This window comes from Oncorhynchus gorbuscha, linkage group LG23, assembly GCF_021184085.1.
Source record: "Oncorhynchus gorbuscha isolate QuinsamMale2020 ecotype Even-year linkage group LG23, OgorEven_v1.0, whole genome shotgun sequence".
In the NCBI taxonomy this organism is placed as follows: domain Eukaryota; kingdom Metazoa; phylum Chordata; class Actinopteri; order Salmoniformes; family Salmonidae; genus Oncorhynchus; species Oncorhynchus gorbuscha.
In genome coordinates this window covers 52,000,377-52,028,336 of record NC_060195.1, presented here as the reverse complement: position 1 = coordinate 52,028,336, position 27,960 = coordinate 52,000,377, and the positions used below count along the sequence as shown (strand labels likewise).

At 43.2% G+C, this 27,960-nt stretch overlaps 2 protein-coding genes across 3 annotated transcripts in view; both read right to left on the bottom strand.

Moving 5' to 3' along the window:
• Positions 1-1,351: 1,351 nt before the first annotated feature.
• LOC124010578 (protein CNPPD1-like) lies at positions 1,352-13,911 on the bottom strand. The gene is made up of 8 exons (XM_046323186.1): positions 13,715-13,911; positions 13,078-13,180; positions 12,891-12,972; positions 12,683-12,803; positions 8,244-8,372; positions 5,742-5,803; positions 4,937-5,054; positions 1,352-4,073 (listed from the first exon to the last, which is right to left on the bottom strand). Exons 1-8 carry the CDS (start codon positions 13,775-13,777, stop codon positions 3,423-3,425), a joined length of 1,329 nt encoding a protein of 442 aa, XP_046179142.1. The 5' UTR covers positions 13,778-13,911; the 3' UTR covers positions 1,352-3,422.
• A 92-nt stretch (positions 13,912-14,003) lies between these two features.
• The window catches only part of LOC124010582 (ATP-binding cassette sub-family B member 6-like), a 37,586-nt gene continuing 23,629 nt past the window's right edge, over positions 14,004-27,960 (bottom strand). For both annotated transcript variants that reach the window (XM_046323191.1, XM_046323192.1), the window contains exons 11-20: positions 27,338-27,414; positions 27,034-27,097; positions 26,529-26,614; positions 23,768-23,825; positions 22,963-23,067; positions 22,612-22,786; positions 17,432-17,544; positions 16,819-16,913; positions 16,427-16,495; positions 14,004-16,165 (exon numbers count right to left, since the gene is read on the bottom strand). In XM_046323191.1, the coding sequence (XP_046179147.1) occupies positions 16,006-16,165; positions 16,427-16,495; positions 16,819-16,913; positions 17,432-17,544; positions 22,612-22,786; positions 22,963-23,067; positions 23,768-23,825; positions 26,529-26,614; positions 27,034-27,097; positions 27,338-27,414 (1,002 nt within the window). In that variant the 3' untranslated portion in view covers positions 14,004-16,005. The remainder of the gene's footprint in view (positions 16,166-16,426; positions 16,496-16,818; positions 16,914-17,431; positions 17,545-22,611; positions 22,787-22,962; positions 23,068-23,767; positions 23,826-26,528; positions 26,615-27,033; positions 27,098-27,337; positions 27,415-27,960) is intronic.

Below are 27,960 nucleotides of genomic sequence, written 5' to 3'. Positions count from 1 at the left end.
TAGCAGTTCAGGACTCTTATGGTGTGGGGGTAGAAGCTGTTAAGAAGCCTTTTGGACCGAGATTTGGCACTCCGTTACCGCTTGCCATGTGGTAGCAGAGAGAACAGTCTATGACTAGGGTGGCTGGAGTCATTGACAATTTCTAGGGCCTTCCTCCAACACCGCCTGGTATAGAGGTCCTGGATGGCAGGAAGCTTGGCCCCAGTGATGTACTGGACTGTACGCACTACTCTCTGTAGTGCCTTGCGGTCGGAGGCCGAGCAGTTGCCATACCAGGCAGTGATGCAACCAGTCATGATGCTCTTGATGGTGCAGCTGTAGAACCTTACAAGGATCTGAGGACCCATGCCAAATCTTTTCAGTCTCCAAGGGGGAATAGGCTTTGTCGTGCCCTCTTCATAACAGTCTTGGTGTGTTTGGACTATGATAGCTTGTTGGTGATGTGTACACCAAGGAACTTGAATCTCTCAACCTGCTGCACTGCAGCCCAGTCGATGCGAATGGTGCGTGCTCGGTCATCCTTTTCCTGTAGTCCACAATCATCTCCTTTGTCTTGATCATGTTGAGGGAGAGGTTGTTATCCTGGCACCACAGGGCCATGTCTCTGACCTCCTCCCTTTTGGCTGTCTCATCGTTGTCGGTGATCAGGCCTACCACTATTGTGTCGTCGGCAAACTTGATGATTGTGTTGGAGTCATGCCTGGTCATGCAATTGTGAGTGAACAGGGAGTACAGGAGGGGACTGAGGACGCACCCGAGGGGCCCCCGTGTTGAGGATCAGCGTGGAGGATGTTGTTACCTACCCTTACCACCTGAGGGCAGCCCGTCAGGAAGTACAGGATCCAGTTGCAGAGGGTGGTGTTTAGTCCCAGGGTCCTTCGCTTAGCATTTAGATGACAGAGGTAACCTGATCCTTGATTAGCAATCCTACGCTGAGACGCTTTGTGAATACAGCCCACAGAACAGGAACCCCATATATTCTGCTCCAATGCAGTTTGAGGAGACAAAGATAAGGAATTTAAGAAATTCAATTGAGAATCCAAAGATGGTGGCTTAGGTGACAGTGCCTTAGCCTGGTCCTGGATCCGTTTGTGTCATCTTGATAAAGACCATGTGAATTGGCAAGATAGCCCAAACAAATGTGACCAGGTTAATGCTTGCTTGACACTACACATGTAGACCAGTGCCTGTGTGACTGCAGTTCTTAGATGTCAGCTCAAATGGCATATTGCTTTCTAGGGTGTGTGTGTGCGTGCCCAGATTGTGAGATTAATAGCGCAATGTTGACAACTTACATTACATACTGTATGTCAGTGGACCATGTGAACAGAAGGCATAAATGACAAATGAATTTTTTGGGGTTAAGAGTCAAGCATTTTATTATTATTACTTTTTAAACAGATTTCTACACATTGTTTACAAAATTTAAGGATATTGTGCTTCAAAATCTAAGTCTGATTTGAAAAATGTTTTATAAAAAAAAAAAAAAAGGTTTTATTTATTTAGATGTTTTCAGCAATTCAACAAAAGCCAAACTTCATGAGTTCATGTCCTAGGGACCACAGTGCCTCCTGGCTTTGTAAGAAAGGTGTCAATGTAAAACCAAGTCATATGTACAAATATCAAATTCCCTAGCAAGAACCTTCAATCTTGAGTAGAACAATATGAGAAGAGCCAACTGTTTCAGGGATGAGAGACTGAAATAGTATTACTAGAATTTACATCCCCATTCAAGTAAATCTATGGAGAAAGAAGACATTTTCCAATTTTGAGCGGGTGAAGAAGACAAATTGTATGCAAGTGATTGAGTGGTTTTTAATGTTGTCAGGTCTCCCCAACCAAATGGGTATGTTAAAGAGGGATACTAATTAATTGCATAAATTAAAAAACAGACATTTCTACTTAAAAAAAGTGATGTTTTGCACAATACAACTGTTTCCATGAAAAGGGTAATTGGATGAAAATCACATTCATTAGATACATTTTCAATCATATTCAAAACTCATTTAAAAAACATCAAAACAGTAAACTGGTTATGACCCATTTCAGTTGCGTGGCATTCTGTTGTACAAACATGAAATTAGAGATCGCCACTGCATTCCATCATGGTAAAATAAATATTTAGAGTTCCATCTGTCCCCCAGTGCTATCTGAGTTTAGGGTCATGTTCAGTAGGCAGAAAATGAAACAAAATGTCCCCCCCAAAAAGGGGGGGGGGTCTCTCTGACCTTGTCCAATAAGAAACTTATATTTTTGTTTACTATTGCGAAGTGGTGTAAAGCATTTCGCTATGATGTGCCCTAATGAACACGACTTGAGGGGCAGCCAAACCGAGATATGAATTCAATGTTTACTGTTTTTTCACTGGAATAAAAAAGCATTACATCTCTACTATTGTTCAGTGCAGGGACCAGTAGCCATCTGTGCAAAAATATGTTGACATTTAAAAAAATAACAACTACAGTAAATGAGAGAATAATAACCCAAAAACTCCATGGCAAATCAAATGTAGGCTAGTTGTCTCTAGCTTGAGTGTAAGTCTGTTTGTGCCATCAATCCAACTGCTTCTCACTCATTGTCATGCAATGTTTGGTTTGACAAGGACAGCAATAGAGTTGGCAAGAGCACAAACAGATCTGGGACCAGACTAAATTGCCTCCCTTCTTAAAGCGCTACAGTACAGTACTGACTTAGAAAGCAGCCTTGCTTTTGTGGAGACAACTTACTTTCTCAACACATTCTCAAATAGCTATGATGTCACATCAAAACTTAACTCTTCCAACTAAAAACTTCACTTAGCCCAACTCCCACAAGCCCCCATTTTCAAGCATAGGTAAAGAGTAGGTAGCCTGGGTACCAGTCTGTTTCTTCCATCATGCCATTTTGTCATGCCAAACATGGAGTGTGAGTGGAATGATGACAAACAAATCTGGTACCCAGGCCAAAGACTAGGTAGTAACAAACGCTGTGTGTGTATGGTAGCTATGCTTAGACATGTTGTCTTTTTTAAAGCCAAACAAGAAAGATTAGTTTGCCATGTACACACCTTCTAGACCTCAAACACCTCCTTGACTTTGGAAACACCCATTGTAAAGCGATGTGATCCAACCTCCTTTGAAAAAGATACGTTAGAAAAGATACGAGGGTCTGAGCACAGAACTCAGATCTCACGCGGTTATGAGTTCATCTCACTTATTTACACCAATTCAGCTGGCAAACCACTGTAGCACATTTTGTACTCACCTTTAGGGGGCCTTATCTCAAATTTAGACAGTATATGCACAAAAAAAAATGCACATACAAAACAAAATCAATCCTTTCACTGCAACGGACGCATTCTGAAAAATCAGTTGGTTTAATTTGGAGTCCGGCGTCATAGTCATTGCAGGGTAACGATAGTGGCTTGTTTTGTCCGTCTGTGTCTAGCTGGGCATGAGGAGAGATTGGGCTTTCTCGATGGGCAGCATGAACTGTGGGCAGCAGGGTCCGACACGGAGGGTTGCCATGCCAGTCAGGCGGGAGTCCAGGAGCATCGGGATGGCTCCGTAGAGGAGGGGGGCAGGGGCCAGCCACGGTGCTGCGGGGTGACCAGGGGTTCCAGGCTCAAGTAGTGGAGCAGAGGTGTTCGATGGGCTGCACTGGATGGAGCCAGGAGGGGGGCTCCCCACTGTAACTGGGCAGCCGGGGTAGTGCAGAGAGGAGGCGGACAAGGCTGGTTCAGTGTCAGGCTGGGGGTGTGGGTCAGTGTGGCTTAGGGAAGTGAGGAGAGAGCCCCATAGACACAGAATAGAGGTCTGGGAGGTGGTTGGCGAGCCGTGGTTGTCGTGGGTGTGGAGAGTGCCAGGTCTGCGTTTGTGACTGTCGTTGCCCAAGACGCAGCAGCGAGGGAGGTCGGATGCTGGACTTGGGGACTCTGGGACTGGGAGCAGGCCTAGTGGTGGTGGTGGAGAGAGGCTGGAGCTAGGCAGGTGGACTTGGCTGACTGGGGACAGGGGCTGGTTGCTCCTGGGGAGGCTGGTGGCGATAAGGCCTGCGACACTGGTCAGATACACCAGCCCCAGCATGCAGGTCACCTAGAGAGAGGTGAGGACGTGGATTTAGTGGATTTCTTTCAGTGTGTTTTTCCTTTCCTCCCAAACTAACTACTTTCAAAAGTGTTGCTTCTTTCAATCAACACATAGTTTATGTGGGTTTCTACAATGAGCAGTTTTCAGAAATTGATGTGATGGAAATGTTATACTTGTGCTTTTCTTATAACCAATTTCTGTGTTCATTCATGTGCTGTTCTAATAACCAATTTTTGTGATCATGTAAGTGACTGATTTAACAAATCCTCACTTATCAGTATCTACAATTTGGCAGTACGCTCAGACCTTGTTATGAGAAAGAAAGATATTTCAGTTTCAAGGTCTCAGCTTAGAGAGAAGAAGCCTCGTGAGGTATTGGTCTGTCAAAAGTATGACCCAATATTGATCAGTCACATAAATTAAACAAAACTGTAATGATGAATTAATTATGCTAAATCATGCAAATATAACGTGTCTGTGTATAGCAGTATATAAGACAACTGCTTGCTAGGACTGCCACAGCAGAGCTCCTAACAGAAATTCACTATGGTGTATTGAGTTTGTTGAAACCTCTCCAGCACGTTGACAATAAACACTGATTAATTTAAGCTCGACTTCGAGTGTCCCTGTGTAAGAATTTCCATGACATTGACATGTTAATTTCAGGGGCGTTTCTGAGACTAGTGTTGTGTCCATTTGGCACAAAACAGGAGAAAACATACTACCTGAACATGTCAAATAAGAAATGCTGTTGTCCATTTCAAAATGTTCTGCTACGGTGTGCCTATACTGAGGATTACCCACAACTCAGTCCTTCAGTGCACTGTGGACCCCACTGCCCTGTCCTCTGACCACTGGCCCCTCCTCACCTTGGCAAAGTGCAGGTAGATGGCTGTCAGTGCTTGTCGCCACGCCGCCTGCTCCAGAAGCACACAGAGGTCAGTGTAGGTGAACCAGCCTCGCTTCATCCCCTGGTTCTCTGCAATACTGGAGTCACAACAGGCCAGAGTTAATACACACACAGTCCACACTCAATGCAAACAGAGAGAGATGGACCTAGAACAGAGTCTGGCTACGCTCATGTGACACACATGACCAACCCTTTGTTTGAACTAGCAGCTCTGTATCAGATCTACCAGCCAAATTACCACAAGAACTTGACACTACTAATTTAGTTATTCCCTGAAAAGTCATGGGGCTTACAAAAATAGAAGTCTCTATGACATTCCGAACCCTTCATAGCTTCTTGTGTTTCTAATGGTTCTAATGCATTAGGAGTCACACACAGACACATCCGCCCACCCCGACACACAGGCAGATTTTTTTCTTGAGCTGATGGTTAGGGGGTCAGAACATAATTACAAATATTTTGTAGACTGCAAATTGACTACAAGAAGGCCAAACAGATATATTTGACTAAAGCAATAATTTCAAATCTTGCACAGATTTGTATACGATCACATATACTGTATCTCTCTCTATTATGCATAGGAATACTTTGGAACGGAGTTCCAGAATTAAAATCACTTGGAAATGATTTGCTGGTGTTTTTACATTACAGTAATGTCCAACAATATATTGGAAAAATAGTTTTTAATGTATTTTTAAAATCACCCATGGGGAAACCTGCACCAGCACGAAAAACGATCTACGTGAATGACGACAATCACAAACCTGGTTTCTAGTTGATTCAGTATGCCAAAGTAGTCCCCTGGCTCAGTGAAGAGGCTCCACTCCTAAAACACAGAAGTGAGAGCAGCTGTCAGATCGCATATTATATGTCCATACAAATACAGTACAATGGGATTTAAATATTAGTGATGGGTGGGTTGACACAACCTGCAGTCCCTGTGGTTATAACCACGGGCGGGTGGGTTTAGGGTCATGAAATATTGTGTGGATGACGTGTGTGTGCTAGCAATGTTCCCTCTAAGCTGCAGTTCTTTATTTGTACTATTTTCGACATTGTAGAATTATAGTGAAGACATCAAAACAACATATGGAATCGTGCAGAAACCAAAATATATTTATAATTGAGATTCTTCAAAGTTGCCACCCTTAGCCTTGATGACAGCTTTGCACACTCTTGGCACGCTCTCAACCAGCTTCATGAGGAATGCTTTTCCAACAGTCTTGAAGGAGTTCACACATACTGTTTGCTGAGTACTTGTTGGCTGCTTTTCCTTCACTCTGCGGTCCAACTCATCCCAAACCATCTCAATTGGGTTGAGGTCGGGGGATTGTGGAGGCCAGGTCATCTGATGCAGCACTCCATCACTCTCCTTCTTGGTCAAATAGCCCGGAGGTGTGTTTTGGGGCATTGTCCTGTGACTAGTCCCACTAAGCGCAAACCAGATGGGATGGCGTATCGCTGCAGAATGCTGTAGTAGCCATGCTGGTTAAGTGTGCCTTGAATTCTAAATAAATCATTGACAGTGTCACCAGCAAAGAACCCCCACACCATCACACCTCCTCCATGCTTCAGGGTGGGAATCACACATGCAGAGATCATCTGTTCACCTACACTACTTCTCACAAAGACACTGAGGTCAACAACAAAAAATCTCAAATTTGGACTCACCAGACCAAAGGACAGATATCCACCAGTCTAATGTTCATTGCACATGTTTCTTGGCCCAAGCAAGTCTCTTCTTTTCTTATTGGTGTCCTTTAGTAGTGGTTTCTTTGCAGCAATTCGACCATGAAGGCCTGATTCACGTAGTCTCCTCTGAACAGACCATGTTGAGTGAGTCTTACTTGAACTCTGTGAAGCATTTATTTGGGTAGCAATTTCTGAGGTTGGTAACTCTAATGAACTTATCTTCTGCAGCAGAGGTGACTCTGGGTCTTCCTTTCAAGTGGCGGCCCCCATTCATGAGAGCCAGTTTCATCATAGCACTTGATGGTTTTTGCAACTGTACTTCTCTTGCCATTTTTCAGATTCACGCGCCAAATAGCCTACACCCCAATTGTAAAATGCTTTTGGGAAGGGGCCGAGCAGAAAAAAGTTCATGGCGATCCAGTGAAGCAAAAAGGACAATTAAGAGAAAAGCTACGAAATGGAGAGTTGAAAATAAAGAAAAAGGCGGGGCAAGAAAAGTAATGTTTGGGAAAGATTTGGTAAAGTGGTAAAAGAGGATGATAACAGTGTCAGCTATGTTATGTGTGATGATTGTGAGGCGCTATACTTTAAAATAGGCATATGACACTTCAAGGGAACTGTAGCCCACTGTTCAGATGGGTTCAAATGATACTGAAATCTGGACACTGACTTTAGGTCTATAACCTCTCACAAAGCCTTAATATTAATCCCATGCGGAACATAGCATTTATTGCAGTAAAATGATACACCAAATGTAGGAAACATTTAGACTCAAACAGGAGTGGAGAAATATGATTTCTTTCTATCAGCATCTTGAGAAAAAGTGAATGCGCAGTTAGATACCATCTGTAGAGGTGCCATCTTTATCAGCATCATAAAAGCTGATAGTATTTCAACCACATAAAATATGCATCCAAGCACAACTGAAATATTTTCAGAAACCCGTTGGATTGTTTACACAGCTTTCTATTTCCTTACAACAAGTCCACCTGACGCCATTTGGAAATTTACACAGAAAATATTTCCTTTTTTTTGTTATTACATTTTCTCGAGGTTCCTGAACGTCTTTGCTCCGTGAAAGAAGCAGAGACGACAAATGTCAACTAGATTGAAGCATTCATTCTATAGATTTGTGATATTCTGGTGAGCAAGGGTTTATTTTGTCTTCTAGGGAAACATAATGACGGAAGGGAAGCTGCATGTATCTAATTATAGACAAGGTGACTAAAAAAGCCTACCAAAATGTCCATAATTATAAGCAGAAACATACCCGAGTCAGGCAATAAAAAAAATCATGCACCTTCTGTCAAAAAATCGTTCTGCCGTCTGACTGTAGCCTACAGCGCAATGTTCTATTTTAGCTGGTTAGGGTCGGTCCCCAGACATTCATTGCGGACGGGTACGGGTGAACTAATGGTTGACCCACGCACCACTATTAAATATATGGCTCTGAGTGGGACCACACGTTTCTGAGCCTGTGTGTATGTTGAGCGGGTCTGTTACTTGAACTCCGTGAAGCATTTATTTGGGTAGCAATTTCTGAGGCTGGTAATGTAATACTACGTATAACTTACAATAGCATCGAGGAAATTCATCTCCAGAGTGTTGACAGTCTGGACATCCAGTTTCCCAGCAGCCCCCCACTCGTCATTGAACACCTCCTCATCCTCCCCTTCGTCGTACAAATATTTGCTGGCAACCATCTGGAGGAAAGGCGAAACAGGATTAAGAGGTTAAGATCAGTCCATATGTCATAGAAAGCTAGATGTGTTTGCATCTTTCTCCACACACATGCGAGTACTTCCGGGTTGGAGCGAGCGGTCGCATCGGCACTTCGCTCCGCAGGTAGTATAACTTTTTCATTATATTTCATTACATTTCATTATAGCACAACGGTTTGATTTGTCTAATCTTAGCAATTTCTTCTTAGCTAGCTACATAGCCGTCTTTGTATCAAAGATGATTGCGTAATTATCGTATTTCGCCGTCCTAACGTAGTCTTCACTGCTCTGCCCAGCAGCTAGCCAGCTAGCTAACGTCCACCGATTAGCTGCACTGTAGAACTATTACACTCAACTGAACGACTTGATTAGTGTAGTGTTAGCTAGCTACATAGCTGTCTTTGCCGTCTTCGTATCCAAGATAATTGTGTAGTTTAGAGTGTGTAGTCTTAGAGTGATTATCTTGATTTACCGAGGTTAGCTAGCCAGCTATTTGTCATCCTTAACGTAGGAGACTCTGCTAGCTAGCCAACAGCTAGCCAACGTCTTCTGAATAGAACTCAACAACCCGGTCGCATTCACAGGTAGTATCACATTTTCATTTCATTTCATTACAGTACAACGGTTTGATTTGTTTGATCATAGCTAGCTACATAGCCGTCTTTGTATCAAAGATAATTGTGTAGTCTAGAGCGACTTTCTAGGTTAGCTAGCCAGCTATTGTCGTTCTTTTAACGCAACATAACGTAAACAACACTGCTAGCTAGCCAGCTAGCCCCCCGAATAGCAGCACTGTCGAAACTATTACACTCAACGGAACGACTTGATTAGTGTAGTGTCAACAACACACCCACTGCCAGCTAGCCTACTTCAGCAGTACTGTATCATTTTAGTCAATAAGATTCTTGCTACGTAAGCTTAACTTTCTGAACATTCGAGACGTGTAGTCCACTTGTCATTCCAATCTCCTTTGCATTAGCGTAGCCTCATCTGTAGCCTGTCAACTATGTGTCTGTCTATCCCCGTTCTCTCCTCTCTGCACAGACCATACAAACGCTCCACACCGCGTGGCCGCGGCCACCCGCGGCTCCCGCTGGATCCGGGGCTGTCCCTGGAGGGGTTACCAGTACGACGGGGGCAGCGGGCACCGGAGATGGACTGCCTTTCCGTCGGGGCATTCGGCTTTTAGAGACTGGTTGTGTGGAAAATGTCTTACAAGTCGACCATACAAACGCTCCACACCGCGTGGCCGCTGCCACCCTAATCTGGTGGTCCCAGCGCGCACGACCCACGTGGAGTTCCAGGTCTCCGGTAGCCTCTGGAACTGCCGATCTGCGGCCAACAAGGCAGAGTTCATCTCAGCCTATGCCTCCCTCCAGTCCCTCGACTTCTTGGCACTGACAGAAACATGGATCACCACAGATAACATTGCTACTCCTACTGCTCTCTCTTCGTCCGCCCACGTGTTCTCGCACACCCCGAGAGCTTCTGGTCAGAGGGGTGGTGGCATCGGGATCCTTATCTCTCCCAAGTGGTCATTCTCTCGTTCTCCCCTTACCCATCTGTCTATCGCCTCCTTTGAATTTCATGCTGTCACAGTTACCAGCCCTTTCAAGCTTAACATCCTTATAATTTATCGCCCTCCAGGTCCCCTCGGAGAGTTCATCAATGAGCTTGATGCATTGATAAGCTCCTTTCCTGAGGACGGCTCACCTCTCACAGTTCTGGGCGACTTTAACCTCCCCACGTCTACCTTTGACTCATTCCTCTCTGCCTCCTTTCCACTCCTCTCCTCTTTTGACCTCACCCTCTCACCTTCCCCCCCTACTCACAAGGCAGGGAATACGCTCGACCTCATCTTTACTAGATGCTGTTCTTCCACTAACCTCATTGCAACTCCCCTCCAAGTCTCCGACCACTACCTTGTATCCTTTTCCATCTCGCTCTCATCCAACACCTCCCACACTGCCCCTACTCGGATGGTATCGCGCCGTCCCAACCTTCGCTCCCTCTCCCCCGCTACTCTCTCCTCTTCCATCCTATCATCTCTTCCCTCTGCTCAAACCTTCTCCAACCCATCTCCTGATTCTGCCTCCTCAACCCTCCTCTCCTCCCTCTCTGCATCCTTTGACTCTCTATGTCCCCTATCCTCCAGGCCGGCTCGGTCCTCCCCTCCCGCTCCGTGGCTCGATGACTCATTGCGAGCTCACAGAACAGGGCTCCGGGCAGCCGAGCGGAAATGGAGGAAAACTCGCCTCCCTGCGGACCTGGCATCCTTTCACTCCCTCCTCTCTACATTTTCCTCCTCTGTCTCTGCTGCTAAAGCCACTTTCTACCACTCTAAATTCCAAGCATCTGCCTCTAACCCTAGGAAGCTCTTTGCCACCTTCTCCTCCCTCCTGAATCCCCCCTCCCTCTCTGCAGATGACTTCGTCAACCATTTTGAAAAGAAGGTCGACGACATCCGATCCTCGTTTGCTAAGTCAAACGACACCGCTGGTTCTGCTCACACTGCCCTACCCTGTGCTCTGACCTCTTTCTCCCCTCGCTCTCCAGATGAAATCTCGCGTCTTGTGACGGCCGGCCGCCCAACAACCTGCCCGCTTGACCCTATCCCCTCCTCTCTTCTCCAGACCATTTCCGGAGACCTTCTCCCTTACCTCACCTCGCTCATCAACTCATCCCTGACCGCTGGCTACGTCCCTTCCGTCTTCAAGAGAGCGAGAGTTGCACCCCTTCTGAAAAAACCTACACTCGATCCCTCCGATGTCAACAACTACAGACCAGTATCCCTTCTTTCTTTTCTCTCCAAAACTCTTGAACGTGCCGTCCTTGGCCAGCTCTCCCGCTATCTCTCTCAGAATAACCTTCTTGATCCAAATCAGTCAGGTTTCAAGACTAGTCATTCAACTGAGACTGCTCTTCTCTGTATCACGGAGGCGCTCCGCACTGCTAAAGCTAACTCTCTCTCCTCTGCTCTCATCCTTCTAGATCTATCGGCTGCCTTCGATACTGTGAACCATCAGATCCTCCTCTCCACCCTCTCCGAGTTGGGCATCTCCGGCGCGGCCCACGCTTGGATTGCGTCCTACCTGACAGGTCGCTCCTACCAGGTGGCGTGGCGAGAATCTGTCTCCTCACCACGCGCTCTCACCACTGGTGTCCCCCAGGGCTCTGTTCTAGGCCCTCTCCTATTCTCGCTATACACCAAGTCACTTGGCTCTGTCATAACCTCACATGGTCTCTCCTATCATTGCTATGCAGACGACACACAATTAATCTTCTCCTTTCCCCCTTCTGATGACCAGGTGGCGAATCGCATCTCTGCATGTCTGGCAGACATATCAGTGTGGATGACAGATCACCACCTCAAGCTGAACCTCGGCAAGACGGAGCTGCTCTTCCTCCCGGGGAAGGACTGCCCGTTCCATGATCTCGCCATCACGGTTGACAACTCCATTGTGTCCTCCTCCCAGAGCGCTAAGAACCTTGGCGTGATCCTGGACAACACCCTGTCGTTCTCAACTAACATCAAGGCGGTGGCCCGTTCCTGTAGGTTCATGCTCTACAACATCCGCAGAGTACGACCCTGCCTCACACAGGAAGCGGCGCAGGTCCTAATCCAGGCACTTGTCATCTCCCGTCTGGATTACTGCAACTCGCTGTTGGCTGGGCTCCCTGCCTGTGCCATTAAACCCCTACAACTCATCCAGAACGCCGCAGCCCGTCTAGTGTTCAATCTTCCCAAGTTCTCTCACGTCACCCCGCTCCTCCGCTCTCTCCACTGGCTTCCAGTTGAAGCTCGCATCCGCTACAAGACCATGGTGCTTGCCTACGGAGCTGTGAGGGGAACGGCACCTCAGTACCTCCAGGCTCTGATCAGGCCCTACACCCAAATAAGGGCACTGCGTTCATCCACCTCTGGCCTGCTCGCCTCCCTACCACTGAGGAAGTACAGTTCCCGCTCAGCCCAGTCAAAACTGTTCGCTGCTCTGGCTCCCCAATGGTGGAACAAACTCCCTCACGACGCCAGGACAGCGGAGTCAATCACCACCTTCCGGAGACACCTGAAACCCCACCTCTTTAAGGAATACCTAGGATAGGCTAAAGTAATCCTTCTCACCCCCCCCCCTTAAAATATGTAGATGCACTATTGTAAAGTGGCTGTTCCACTGGATGTCATAAGGTGAATGCACCAATTTGTAAGTCGCTCTGGATAAGAGCGTCTGCTAAATGACTTAAATGTAATGTAAATGTAAATTTGAGATGCATGCAACCTTTGGCCCACATACCATGGAGATAAGAAAGAGGTCAGAGGAGGAGATCTTTTGCAGGTATTCGGGGTTCCTGTGTCGTAGCCTTTCGATGTAGACCAGGGCCAGCATCATGGCACACGGAGAGATGCACGCCTCCCTGAAAAACAAACCAACTATATTAAGTTATGAAGACCATTACATGCTAAAAAAGGATAACCAGTGTCAACATTCACTGACAACATACCTCGCGACATGAGCAGCATATTTCTTGTGCAGTTTTCGAATTGGGCTAGGGGCAGATTTCTGAAGGAGTTCCACAGCAATATCTAGAAATCATATTCAGAACATATGAATCAATCATTCAAATTCACAACATAATAAACAACAGCCACACATGGACAGGACACAACCTAACAGACATAATAGCTAACCTGTAACAGGACAGGAAAGGTTATCTAGAGAGCCGTCTTGGTCCAGGCCATAGTACAATCGCTTCCGCACTCTCTCAGACAGTTTCTGATGTCCAGGAAGAAACTGTGAAGGCAGATCAGAGTTCACTGAGCGAAGGGCCTAATTTCATGACAAAAACGAAACTGAAATAACGTTAGCTAGCTAACTTTACATAAGCAAGTCATGTCAACACGGTTGGAATAAGTTAGCTTGCTAACTAGCTATCCCACAAACTCTTATATTCGGTTATCCCATTGGGTTTGCTGGCTACCGTTTTACGAGGTAACAGTTAACGTTAGGTGACAAGTCATGAAGTTGAAGCTAAGTCCAGAACAATCACATTCACATATAGCAAACGTTAGCAGGCGGGTTAGCTACGTTACCGCGTGAGCTAGTACAATATTGTACAATATGTAACGTTAAACCTTAACTTGGCCGTGTTTTGATGTTCAATTGTAAGACAGGCACACAACACGTGTTGTTTAACCTGGTATACCTATTTAAAATGCGATTATTACCAAATATGTCTAAAACTCATGTCAACCCGTTTGCTGTCATATTTCACTACCTAAACTAGCCAACTCAGCTAGCGTCACTCGCCTTGACAGGCCAACTTACCGTAAACTCCTGAAAGTCAGAAAATTGTAATGTTCGTTCACTAAACAATTCGTTGAAATCCATGATGTCTATCCAACATTAGCCAAATAGAAGAAAGAGAAAATCTAGCTGAATAGCTATAAAACGGCGCCTGGTTTTACTCAGGCTAGCTAGCACAGCAGTAACCCCCGTCGTGATGGCTGACAAGACAGGAGGGCGGGAACAGTTATGCAGTGTACTAAATGGCTACAAAATGTTGTCTAATAATATAAATCTAGCAATATGGCAAATTAGTAAAAACAGAGCCCACTTCGTCATAATATATCTTTAATTATACCATTTATTAACATATACACAAAGAAAAAAAAACCCATTTATGTATTTGACATCCAAGCATAGCCTGATGCCACACACATTGGAAGTGTGACAAAGGCAAAGACCACACTACAAAACAAACTATGCCCCCAAATCACATACAAAAGAGTTTGACATTGTGTCAAAGCAGTTATTATCAGAACAAAAATGTTGCATTTCTGTAATGGCACAAATGGAATGGCATCAAACACATGGAAACCAATAGTTTGATGTATTTGATACTATTCCACTCCAGCCATTATCACAAGCCTGTTATCCCCAATTAAGGCGCCACCAACCTCCTGTGGTGTCAATGTCACTCATTGACACAGAACATTTAAACTCATGGGCATTAGTGTAAATTATTTGACTGCACCAGTTTGCACACATTGTACACCTACAAATGATTGACTGCTGTAGTGGTAGAGCAATGATTTGCTAGCAAAACCACTCTAGCTCTTTGGTATTACTTCTGTTGTCACAAATGCATTTGGGATTGATCTATTTATTTCAGTCTGAAATAACTTTTCATGATGTCTTCTGCTGTGCAATATATGGATGGTAAGTATGTCCATTTTCACGTTCCCTTGAGTAATGCAGACAGTTTCCAATTCAACCCCAAACTCGTAACTCTAAGGACTTCACGTAGATATAAAGTCCCCATTCTCTCTCAAATAACTCAAGTTCAGTTAAATGGATAGATCTTCCCTTATGGCCCGTTAAAAAAATTAATGAAACAGAATTAGACAATACATACTGTAAATGGAGTGTGATTATCAACAGATATTGACAAACTCCACACTGCCTTGGGAATGCAAGGCATAGATATTTACAAATTCAAATATACAGACTAATTTCTTCCATTAAAATAAAGATACACTAACAGTAGTTCTTTACGCAAAACGGGTAGCAGCATAGAAAGGTTTGAGAATTCTGAGTTCATTCATAGATAAAGGTTTCCTTTTCCATAGACTCTGTTCTCTTTAATATACTGCCAGTAGTTCTTATTGATCACCATTGGTGACAAATAAAAGTTACAGCCAGCTAATTTTGCATGTATCAGTCAACACCTAGACTGTACAGTACATGATCATGCCCAAGTCTAATTGGAGTAAAACTGATGCAGTTTCGATGCTAAATGGACCAAATACAGACTAAATATCTGTTTTACTAATAACCAAAATTAGATTTTGAAGTTATTGTACGCATACCTTTGTACCAAGACAAAAAACAATTAGAGTGAAACTGATTTGTTTTTGTTAACCATTCACATCGGTCTGAATCGCTTCATTTGTCTATTAAATATAATGTAAGTCTATTGCTTGTATAGTAGCTAACAAAAATGATCCATCTCATAAGCTAAAAAGTGGATGTAGTAAAAAAATAATATATATATATATATAATTTACAATGAACCTGTAGATGCTGTAAATAAAACAAATACTTTTCTCTACCCCTAAACATTAGTCAACAATTCAAAGTTTTGTGAGACACTGTGGCAAACTGCCTATACCTGTGCTTAAGGGTAGGTATTAGTCTACTTTTGACTTGCTGTCACTTCAAGAGTCCTGGTCGTGTTCATTAGGCACTAATCTCTCATGGACAGACGCATGTAACAGAACTGGTATCGTAGTGTATGTCAACAGACTGTGGGATGTGACAACAGCGAGGTGCACAGATTTTTGCCACTGATAATTTGGAGAAATCATGATTTTGAAGGTGTTCGCATCTTTCACATTTTGGAAAGGGAAGGGACATTTGGCCCCTAGACTTGCCCGTAACATGCAGAGAGGGTTGGGGTGGGGCTTAACTTCACTCATAACCGAATGAACCTCAATGGACAGATACCTTTAAAAAAGTACAGACAAAACAACCTTTTGAGGTATCTAATCCTCTCCCTGCATCCCTCGTCCGTCTCCTCACAATGTCTACATATCCTTGAACCTCTCACTCTATCCTCAGTGGCTCCTGTGGCCTGCAGTGACTGATGGGGGCTGTAGTTTCTCAGACTTCTTGTCTTTGGCTTCTGTGTCAGAGGCTGAGTCTGAGTCCTGGGCATGTTGCTGCTTCATCCACATGTCACAGTACAACCCTCCCTTAGCCAGCAGCTCATCATGCCTGGGAGGGAGAAAGTGGAGAATATGTAGTTACAATGGGGACACACAATCACCATTAAAGTCATCATCATGTACTATGCGAAGATGTTCCCACATGGGCACTGTATGGTTTTGAGAATAAGACTACAGTGTGACTATAGCATCATAAACATTGGGCTGTTCCATTCTTTAGATGTTGGTTTCTTGAAGAGCATAAAACAATATTTTGATTGGAATAGGCTGCGCAGACATAGAACAATCAGTCTTTCAACCATTCCCTCACCGTCCTCGCTCTGCTATCTGACCGTCTGTTAGAACAAGAATCTGGTCGGCACCGATGATGGTCGACAACCTGAAGACAGACAATTCATAATCGGACGACAGACCACACTGATCCAAACCATACAAACTCAGCATTAGAGGGGAGAAATGTGTGTGTCCTAATCCCAGAAGGTTGGTTGCACCTTAATTGGGTAGGATGGGCTTGTGGTAATGGCCGGAGTGGAATAGTATCCAATACATCAAAACACATGGTTTCCATGTGTTTGACGGCATTCCATTCGCTGCGTTCCAGCCATTATTATGAGCCATCCTCCCCTCAGCAGCCTCCACTAATCCTAATGTATGGGTTCCCTCTATACATGCATTTTTGTCCACCTGAGACCCATCCCTTACCTGTGAGCCACGACGATGGTGGTCCGATTGGAGCACACTTTGATGAGCGACGCCTGAATGTTGCGCTCCGTCTGTGTGTCGAGAGCAGATGTGGCCTGTGCAGAGGGAAAACTTTATGAGATAAATTGACTATGAGATAAATGAGATAAACATGACTAAAATATTCAAGTTCAGTGAACTTGTATTAATCCACTGTAAGACAATATGACAGGAGGATCAGTGGTGTGGGAGCAAACATTGGCCCTCATCAAATACATTAAGAATGCATCCTTGCTTCCTCTCGTCCTTGAAGAAATATCTGATCTGACATGACTGGACTGGTGAAAGCTAAGTGATAGAGCTGTTGATTTCACCTATCATTTTGTGTAAGCTCAGCAATAATTTCAAGGAGAGGAGGGAGAAAGTGTGTGTTTTTAAAGTATTTGAACACTCCGGGGTGACATTTCTTCTAGGTAAAAGGTCTAGGACCAGCTTTCCCTCCCCAATCCTAAACTTAGCCAAAAAAAAGAAGAAAAAATGCTAAACTGACCCAAGATCAGTGTCTCGGGGCATCGTCACCCTACACCTTGAACAGGGTCATTGAGCCTACTGGTAAACCTTCCTGAAAGTTTACCTCATCCAGCAGGATGATCTGAGGGGCCTTGAGGATGGTCCGGGCGATAGCCACCCTCTGCTTCTCCCCCCCGCTCAGCTTCAGACCCCTCTCACCCACCTGGGTGTCATATCCTGGGAGGGGGAGAGACAGAGAAAACACATACAAATGTCACTCACGTCATACATTAACAATGCACCTGGGAGCTACTGTGTTTCAGGAAATGTAGATGTGCATGTCAAAATGCTTCAGAAAATGTGGTTGGTAAATACAAAACACCTATGCAAACCCTTAAAACAACAACATTGACACCCATAAGCCAACTTCAGGTTAAGTACAGCCAGAACTGGGCCTCCCGGGTGGCGCAGTGGTTAAGGGCGCTGTACTGCAGCGCCAGCTGTGCCACCAGAGACTCTGGTGGCACAATTGGCCTAGCATCGTCCGGGTTAGGGAGGGCTTGGCCGGTAGGGATATCCTTGTCTCATTGCTCACCAGCGACTCCTGTGGCGGGCCAGGCGCAGTGCACGCTAACCAAGGTTGCCAGGTGCACAGTGTTTCCTCCGACACATTGGTGCGGCTGGCTTCCGGGTTGGATGCGCGCTGTGTTAAGAAGCAGTGCGGCTTGGTTGGGTTGTGTATCGGAGGACGCATGACTTTCAACGGTCTCTCCCGAGACCGTAGGGGAGTTGTAGCGATGAGACAAGATAGTGGCTACTAACAATTGGATACCATGAAATTGGGGAGAAAAAGGGGTAAAAAATGTTTTTTAAAGTACAGCCAGAACTATAAATGGCAGCATATAGCGCTGGTTTCCCAGACACAGATTAAACCTAGTCTTGGACTCAATGTAGAATCTCTATTGAAACATTTTTTGGGGACCAGGACAAGGCATATTTAACTCTTACCCGGTAAATTGACTGAGAACACATTCTCATTTACAGCAACGATCTCGGGAATAGTTACAAGGGAGAGGAGGGGGGCAAGAATGGGCCAAATGGAAGCTGGGGATGATTAAATTGCAATGATGAGTTCCAAATTGGGAATTTGGCCAGGACACCAACTTTTACTAGGGCTGGGTGATATATCAAATTAATTCAAATGTATGTTTTAGTACAATGTTCCAAAATACCTGTATCGTAAGAATCAATGTTATTTATTTATTTGGGTTTTTTATGAGTGTTCTTCTGTCTTTTTGGTCTCGTCCCCTTCACTCCTTCTGTGTTGTGTGCACCTTTCCACAGACAGCAAGTCCCTCCCCGCTTCCACTCACAACAACAAAATACAAACGATAAACTTGCTATTTCCATTTGAGGTTTGGTGCAACAGAAGCGGTAATATGGACACAGAAAAAAAAACTAGATATTTTATTGTAATACATGAGAACTTAACCTTTTTAACAACACCCTTTTTATGTCTCAACTCCCAAAATGTAGAACAGATCAGGCCCTACTAAAACGAGAGTATGGAAAATGAATGCTCAGTTTGTACCGCTAGCAGCATTTTAGCCACAGACTTATGTGCTAGAGGTCTATTCTGTGTTTTAGAAATGTGCAATGAGAATAAAAAATATGCAGTTATATAATGAATTGGCAACTCGTTCTCATTCTGAGAAATCAGCATCTTCTCATCAAGTTAGGCCACTTGATTTCAATATCTAAACAAAGTGAACAGGCTATGTTTTTCAAGCAGTTGGAAGCAGGAAGGTGTGTCCATAACAGTTCAACTGTTCTACGTTGTTAGAAAGAAAATTGATACAGGTACTCACTAGCACATAGGCTTGTGCTTGAGAGATTGTTTATGAGATCTGTGCTAATTTTCCATAACGCCTGCTTCAAGAAGTTGGTCATTATTAGTGGATGTGCATTTTTCATGGTTCTGGTTACAAAAGGGCATTTTTATAGACAAACTTGAAAGCCAGATCAGTGATTATTGCAACAACAACAAAAAGGAGGTTAAAACTAATTTGATGAAATAATTCATTACATTATTCCTGACTGTTTGAAATGCAGTGTATTGAGCTTTAATTGCGCAACAACGCCTATTTAGAAAAAAAACGTAAAAAAATAAAACGAGATACACTACATGGTCTATGGTATGTGGACACCTGCTCGTTGAACATCTCATTCCAAAATCATGGGCAATAATTTGGAGGCTGTAACAGCCTCTACTCTTCTTGGAAGGCTATCCACTAGATGTTGGAACATTACTGCGGGGACCTGCTTCCATTCAGCCACAAGAGCATTAGTGACGTCGGCACTGATGTTGGGCAATGAAGCCCATCTCACAGTTGGCTTTCCAATTCATCCCAAAGGTGTTTGGTGGGGTTGAGGTCAAGGCTGTGCAGGCCAGTCAAGTTCTTCCACACTGATCTCGACAAAGCATTTCTGTATGGACCTCAGTTTGTGCAAGGGGGCATTGCTATGCTGAAACAGGAAAGGGCCTACAATTGTAATGTTAAGATTTCCTGTCACTGAAACTTAGGGGCCTAACCGAACCATGAAAAACAGCCCCAGACTGTTATTTCTCCTCCACCAATTGTCTGTCGGACTGCCAGATGGTGAAGCGTGATTCATCATTTCAGAGAACGTGTTTCCACTGTTCTAGAGGCCATTGGTGGTGGGCTTTACACTACTCCAGCTGACGCTTGGCATTGTGCATGGTGATCTTAGGCTTTGTGTGCAGCTGTTCAGCCATGGATCCCATTCATGAAGCTCTCGACGAACAGTTATTGTACTGACGTTGCTTCCAGAGGCTGTTTGGAACTCAGTAGTGAGTGATGCAACCGAGGACAGACAATTTTTTACGCGCTACGCGCTTTCATCATTTGGCGGTCCCGTTCTGTGAGCTTGTGTGGTCTAACCACTTCGCGGCTGAGCCATTGTTGCTCCTAGACGTTTCCACTTCACAAAAACAGCACTTACAGTTTACCGGAGCAGCTCTAGCAGGGCAGAAATGTAACCAACTGACTTGTTGGAAAGGTGGTATCCAGTGGTAGAAAGTACTTAAGTAAAAATACTTTGAGGTACTACTTAAGTCGTTTTTTTGAGTATCTGTTCTTTACTATTAATATTTGACAACTTTTACTTCACGACACATTCCTAAAGAAAATATTGTACTTTTTACTCCATACATTTTCCCTGACAACCAAAAGTACTCGTTACATTTTGAATGCTTAGCAGGACAGGAAAATTGTCAAATTCACACACTTATCAAGTGAACACGTGGTCATCCCTACTGCCTCTGGCCTGGCGACTCACTAAACATAAATGCATCTTTTGTAAATAAGGTCTGAGTGTTGGAGTGTGCCCCTGGCTATCCATACAGAAAATGGTGCCATCTGCTTTGCCTCTTGTAACTACCCATCCCGGATCCGGGAGCGTTGTCATCAACTGACACTAATTAGCATAACGCAACAGACATAAAAATTACTAGAAAATATTCATATTCATGAAATCACAAGTGAAATATATTGAAACACAGCTTAGCCTTTTGTTAATCACCCTGTCATCTCAGATTTTTAAAATATGCTTTACAGCCAAAGCAAGACAAGCATTTGTGTAAGTTTATCGATAGCCTAGCATAGCATTATGCCTAGCTAGCAGCAGGCAACCTGGTCATGAAAATCAGAAAACAAATCAAATTAAATTGTTTACCTTTGATGAGCTTCGGATGTTTTCACTCACAAGACTCCCAGTTAGATAGCAAATGTTCCTTTTTTCCAAAAATATTATTTTTGTAGCTGAAATAACTCTGTTAGTTCTTCACGTTTGGCTGAGAATTCGACCGGAAATTGCGGTCACGACAACACCGAAAAATATTCCAAATTAGCTCCATAATATCGACAGAAACATGGCAAACGTTGTTTATAATCAATCCTCAAGGTGTTTTTCAAATATCTATTAGATTATATATCAACCGGGACAGGTGGCTTCTTAGTAGGAAAGAGAGAAACAATGGCCGCATTTGTCTTTTACGCACAAAACACTCAGAGAGACTCCAGCTGACCACTGGCGCAATGTTGATGTTCAGGCTAATTTTTTCAAAATAAAAGCCTTAAACTATGTATTGTGACACTAGACACATTAGGGAAGCCATAGAAAAAGGAATCTGGTTGATATCTCATTTACTGCTCAATAGGGACGCATAGGAATGCAGAGCTTTCTAAATAAGAGTCCCTTCCTGATTGGATTTGTCTCAGGCTTTCGCCTGCAATATAATATCAGTTCTGTTATACTCACAGACAATGTTTTTACAGTTTCGGAAACTTTAGAGTGTTTTCTATCCTAAGCTGTCAATTATATGCATATTCTAGCATCTTGTCCTGACAAAATAGCCCGTTTACTTTGGGAACGTTATTTTTCCAAAAATGAAAATAGTGCCCGCTAGATTCAACAAGTTTTAATATAAGGAATTTGAAATGATTTATACTTGTACTTTTGATACGTAAGTATATTTTAGCAATTACATTTACTTTTCATACTATAAGTATATTTAAAACCAAATACTTTTAGAATTTTACTCAAGTAGTATTTTACTGGCTGACTTTCACTTGAGTAACTTTCTATTAATTTATATCTATACCTTTACTCAAGTATGAAAATTTGGAACTTTTTCCACCACTTGTGGCATCCTATGACGATGCCACATTGAAAGTCACTGAGCTCCTCAGTACGGGCTATTCTGCTGCCAATGTTTGTCTATGGAGATTGCATGGCAGTGTGCTTTATTTTATACCTGTCAGCAACAGGTGTGGCTGAAATACCAGAATCCACTCATTTGAAGGGATGTCTACATACTTTTGACCATGTAGCGTATTTATTGTGAAGCACACAAGTTTGAAAAAAAATCTAGATATGATTTATTGGCAATATCACACAGCCTTAACTCTTACGATAAGTTCCATGGGATCTTTAGTGACCAGAGAGAGTCAGGACATCCGTTTAACGACCCATCCGAAAGACAGTACCCTACACAGGGCAATGTCCCCAATCTCTGCCATAGGGCATTGGGATCTTTTTTTAGCCCGGAGGAAAGAGTGCCTCCTACTGGCCCTCCAACACCACTGGATCTCCCGTTCCAGGGGCCGACCAGCACCGGCCCTGCAAAGCTTCAGAAGCAAGCTAGCAGGGTGCAGGATGGTATGCTGCTGGCTTAAATCGGTGTTCAAGAAACCGTCAAAAGAGACGGTGGTATTTCCGTACCTTCTGGGAACGTCTGGATCTTCTTGTGGATGTCTGCGGCGATGGCCGCCGCCTCCACTTCGTGGTCACTGGCAGAGATGCGTCCGTAGCGGATGTTGTCGCGGATGTTGTCGTTGAAGAGGACTGTGTCCTGGGGCACCACGCCGATGTGGGCACGCAGAGACACCTGCTTCACCTGCACCCAGAAATGAAGAGTCTCAGATGACACTTAAGCAGTAAAGGGTGAAACAGGGAGGCACTACTAGGACTTGTAAAACCACCAGAGCGCATTGAAAACAAAATGTTATATACAGCATGTGATAAGACAGATAGCCTGGGAACTATTTTCTTGCAATTGGGCAAATTACTCACCTTAGAGATGTCCTGGCCATCGATGCGGATGCATCCCCCCTGGACGTCATAGAAACGGAACAGCAGGCGAAGGAGGGTGCTCTTACCGCACCCTGACTGGCCAACCTAGGGGCGTCCACACACAAACACAGACAGTTGAGAAGCGAGAACAATCGACAGATCCAAACCATCACGACTGTTGAGAAACAGAGAGAAATGAACCACTCTTCAAGACCGAAGTCTAGTATTATTTGCTTTAAGAGCCACTGAACACGCTGATTGGCACGTGCTTTTTTCTGTTGCCATTCAAAAAACGAGATTTCAGTCTCGAAAGTGTGTTTCCTGACCGATTCAGCGTTTGGTTAATGATGTTTGTCCCCCATGAGACACTGCAGACGCAGAAGCCTATTTCACGTCCTCAAAATCCCAAGAATGAATCTAAGATATTGCAACAAATCTGTAATTAATTTTGCTGTTTTTTTACTGATGTTTAAGTGGAGCAATTTTACATCTAACTAAGGTGTTTGGTGCAGTATTTCTCAAGTAAAAAAAATGTGTGAGGTGTTGCCTTATGTAAACAAAGTCAGAGCCGCTGGGCAGTTCTGTCTCACCGTCTATGCTATTGGATAGAGAGCAATCACCACAGCTGTTCACCACATTTTAGTGGGCAAATGAACGTCGCACACTTTGTAGTCAATTTTGCCACTTGAATAACTATTTCTGACTCATATCGATGCCACATAGGCCGTTTCCAAAGGGATGCAGTATTGTTTTTTAAAGGCAGTCGCTCTTTAACCTCTGGGTAATGCTTGGAATTAAATCTTACCAATGCAACAGTATGGCCTGGCTGCACAGTGAATGATAAGTCTTTAAGAATCTCCTTCCTTAAAAAAAACACAGAAGCACAAAAAATATATGTAATCAAAGGAGAACACTGGAACAACCACAACTATGATTATTCATCAAACTGTTTCTGAATCATTAACTGTGTAAGGCTAGTGGTTAATTAGGAAATTGCGAGGTGTCGGAACAAAATGTGAGCCGAGAGGGAGGGTGACCTGGGGGGGCTCTTAGGGACCGGACATAGGAAAAAAAGAAAATCACCTTTATAATAAAAGAATTGCATGCATATAGAGGTGCTTGAAGAAGTTGAACACATGGGGATTACTTTTTTTTAAAGTTTAGGGTCTGGGATTTTTTGTTGCCTTTCATAAACACATTTCTTGCAATTCTACATAATTTTAGATGACTGGGGACTTGAGCAGAATCTTATTTAATACGTCACAAATGATTGAAATTACATTCTACTTTGACACTGACAAACAGAATCTGAGACCAATAAAAACGACCTTGTATTGAATCCATCAATAGCCTAGACCAGGGATCATCAACTCGATTCAACCGCGGGCCGATTGTTTCTTAAGCGGATGGTCGGGGGGCCAGATCATAATTACAAATCATATGTAGACTGCAAAGAATCGACCGCAAGAATCCCAAACAAACATAATGTTTGACTAAAACAAAATCCTTTCAAACCTGGCTTGCGTTTGTATACGATCACATCTCTATTATGCGTGGGAATACTTTGGAACAAATGTCTTAAATTAAAATCACTTGGAGTGGATTACCCAGAGTTTTTAGTCTTTTATGTCCAACAATGAAAATTCACTCAAAAATTTGTACTTTTTGCTCATGTAACATAAAACCTTATGCAAGCTGCGACTTGCTTGAACACGCACATACTAAATTCTTAATCGCTGCGACTTGCTTGAACACGCACATACTCAATTCTTCATTTCTGCAACTTGCTTGAACACGCACGTACTCAATTCTTCATCGCTGCGACTTGCTTGAACACGCACGTACTCAATTCTTCATGTCTGCGACTTGCTTGAACACGCACGTACTCAATTCTTAATTTCTGCAACTTGCTTGAACACGCACGTACTCAATTCTTCATTTCTGCAACTTGCTTGAACACGCACATACTCAATTCTTCATCGCTGCGACTTGCTTGAACACGCACATACTCAATTCATCATTTCTGCAACTTGATTGAACACGCACGTACTCAATTCTTCATTTCTGCAACTTGCTTGAACACGCAAGTACTCAATTCTTCATTGCTGAGACTTGCTTGAACACGCACATACTCAATTCTTCATTTCTGCAACTTGCTTGGAACACGCACGTACTCAATTCTTCATCGCTGCGACTTGCTTGAACACGCACGTACTCAATTCTTCATTTCTGCAACTTGCTTGAACACGCAGGTACTCAATTCTTCATCGCTGCGACTTGCTTGCTTGTTGAGATTTTTAATCACATTTGGCTGCGTTTCATTCAATTTTTTATGTTGGTTTGATCGCTGGGGAGGCACTAGTAATATCTACAGTTTTCGGTTTGACTATTTGTTTCAAGTGTGTTAGTCTATAAATAAATCTCTTTGCCAGAATTCGTCATCTCTCCTATGTCTTATTTGACGAGCAGTTGTTCTGAAATGTTTATTGCTTGCCTTCATTTGACTCCCTCCTCTATGTTTAATTTAACACACATACATTAATTATTCATTTTGGGTTCATTTCGGGTTGCCAAACGTGAAGTTTGTTCTACAGAAAGTATTAGACTCTGATGTGTGCCACAGAAATGATTTGACTCCAGAAAAATAAGGAAATTGGAAGGGAGGGAGAATCTCAGGTTTTCAGCCAAACTGTTGCAGCTTTCCAATATTTGTTTGTAATTTATTGTCTTTTTATATTTAATTTATTGTCATTTTATATCTTATTATGCAAATATCTAAATTTGTATTTCTTATTTAATGTTTGTTAACAAACTTAACTTTCAATTATGTTTTGTTATTGTGAGATAATATTTGTGTATTATCAATATTTTCTAAAACATTACAAAATGTTTCTAAAATAAATGTTCATGTTTCTTTATACTCTAATTTTATTTTCTGTGGCACACACTACTGGTCAACATGAGCTACCAAAATGATTCTGAAGTGTGCCAGGCCTTGCAGTCCCAAGATAGAAAGTGGGGGGGATTTCGGGAGGCAAGAAAATAGTTCTAATTTCTTTATGTTTGTGGCTAGATTCAAATACTTTCTGCAGCACACATCAGAGTCACATACTTTCTATAGAAGAAACTTCACATCAGGATAGGCAACCAAAATGAATAATTAATGTATGTGGGTTATATTAAAACAGAGGAGGGAGTAAAATGTAGGCAAGCAATAAACATTTCAGAACAACTACTAGTTGATTAAGGGAGAGATGACGAATTCTGGCAAAGAGATATATTTATAGACTAATAAACTTGAAACAAATAGCCAAACCGAAAACTGCAGACATTACTAGTGCCTCCCCGCAATCAAACCGACATAAAAATTAAATGAAACGCAGCCTAACGTGATCAGAAATCTCAACTAGCAAGCAAGTCACAGCAATGAAGAATTGAGTACGGGGGGGGGGTTCTGGCAGGGGGGGGATATTTTCGGCACAACATCGGAAAAAATTGAGAGGTGCTGGATCATTAGTCCAAAGAAGACCTAAAGATACATCTAAGTGATCTAAGCAAAGACTTACCCATCAGTGTAGCTAAAGTACACATTCTCAAACTCCACTTTTCCCAGTTTATAGAGAAGGTTCCCTGCATTCACCACGTCCTTCACCTGAAGGGAAGTCAAAGTAAATCTATTTGACCAAAAAACTATTTCCCGTAATGCAGTGCAAAGAACTCTTGACAGACACCAAAATGCTGGTCATTGACTCTCGGCGAAATTGGTCAGCTCCTCGATTAAGTTCTAGGTCCACACATGTTAAGAGAAGAAATCAATTGCTAGACAAAGGAGTGGAACTGGAACAAGGAGCTCCACTCTCTCTGTTCACAAATTACGGGCAGAAAGTCTATCCCACTTCTGAAATTCGAAAGATGCTAAGACCTGCGTAATCGTGATTTGTCCAAATAACCTCAAACACTGGAACTACTACTGCTCGTTATCTTACGCATCCCAATCTCTCGGTTAACACGCATAATCTTCCCATGAGAGATTGGTCAACATTAGTCATCGACAACCAATTTCAAAATTACCTCCTCTTCTTCGGTGAAGAGCTTAAACATGCTCTCCATGTCGATGAAGGACTTCTGGATGATTCTGTGGAGGATGAAGACCAATGTATTATACAAAGTCCATTTTGCATTATGGGTACTGTAATACATGACGGCTTTCATAGATTTATCTCAATAGTCTAGCTTCATTTGCTTGTGTCTTTCCTGATCTAGTAACACATGACAGGTGAAGCAATATGCTTTTAGCTGTAAGTGATAGCCATAAAGGAGACTAAGGAAGGATTTAAGGAAGTAGAATTGAAACTCAGCCCATAACACCTCTTACCTATAGTAGGTTCCAAACCAGTTGAGAGGGGTGTAGAGCTGGATGATGTAGGTGCCAAAGAGGATAAAGTCTCCAAGCTGGGGATAGAGGGCACTAACCTAGTTAAATGTATCATAACACTTCACACACCATATTTATTATTAAGAAAAACGTGTAACATCACTCAGTGTTATAGGATTTCTTTCTTCAAACATGCATTTTTCAAGCATGAAACCATAGCAAGGCTGCTTGGCCTTATAGTGATGCAATACGTCTATGTTTTGCATTTGTATTGATTTTGTTTGTCTGCAAGGCAAGCTGCAAGAATAATTTCCTTATTAGAGTACAATGAAGATTTAGAATCTAATGTAGGACATAGAGACGAAAAACAGCGTAGCCCTAGCATAGTGAAAGAGAAAAACGGCCTGAGATTGGTGATTGGTGAGACTGTTGAGCTTTTCGCACTACTGAGCCAAACCCAGCTGCAGTGACCTGGTTATGCCTCTACACATTCACCGTAGTTGCTGGAACCATGCTGAAAAGCACAATGTGAAAAGAGCCAGCAGTTTGTTTTAGAATGGCTCAATAGTGTGAAAAAGGTAACAAAATGAATATCAAGGCCCTTAACATGAAGTTGTAAAATA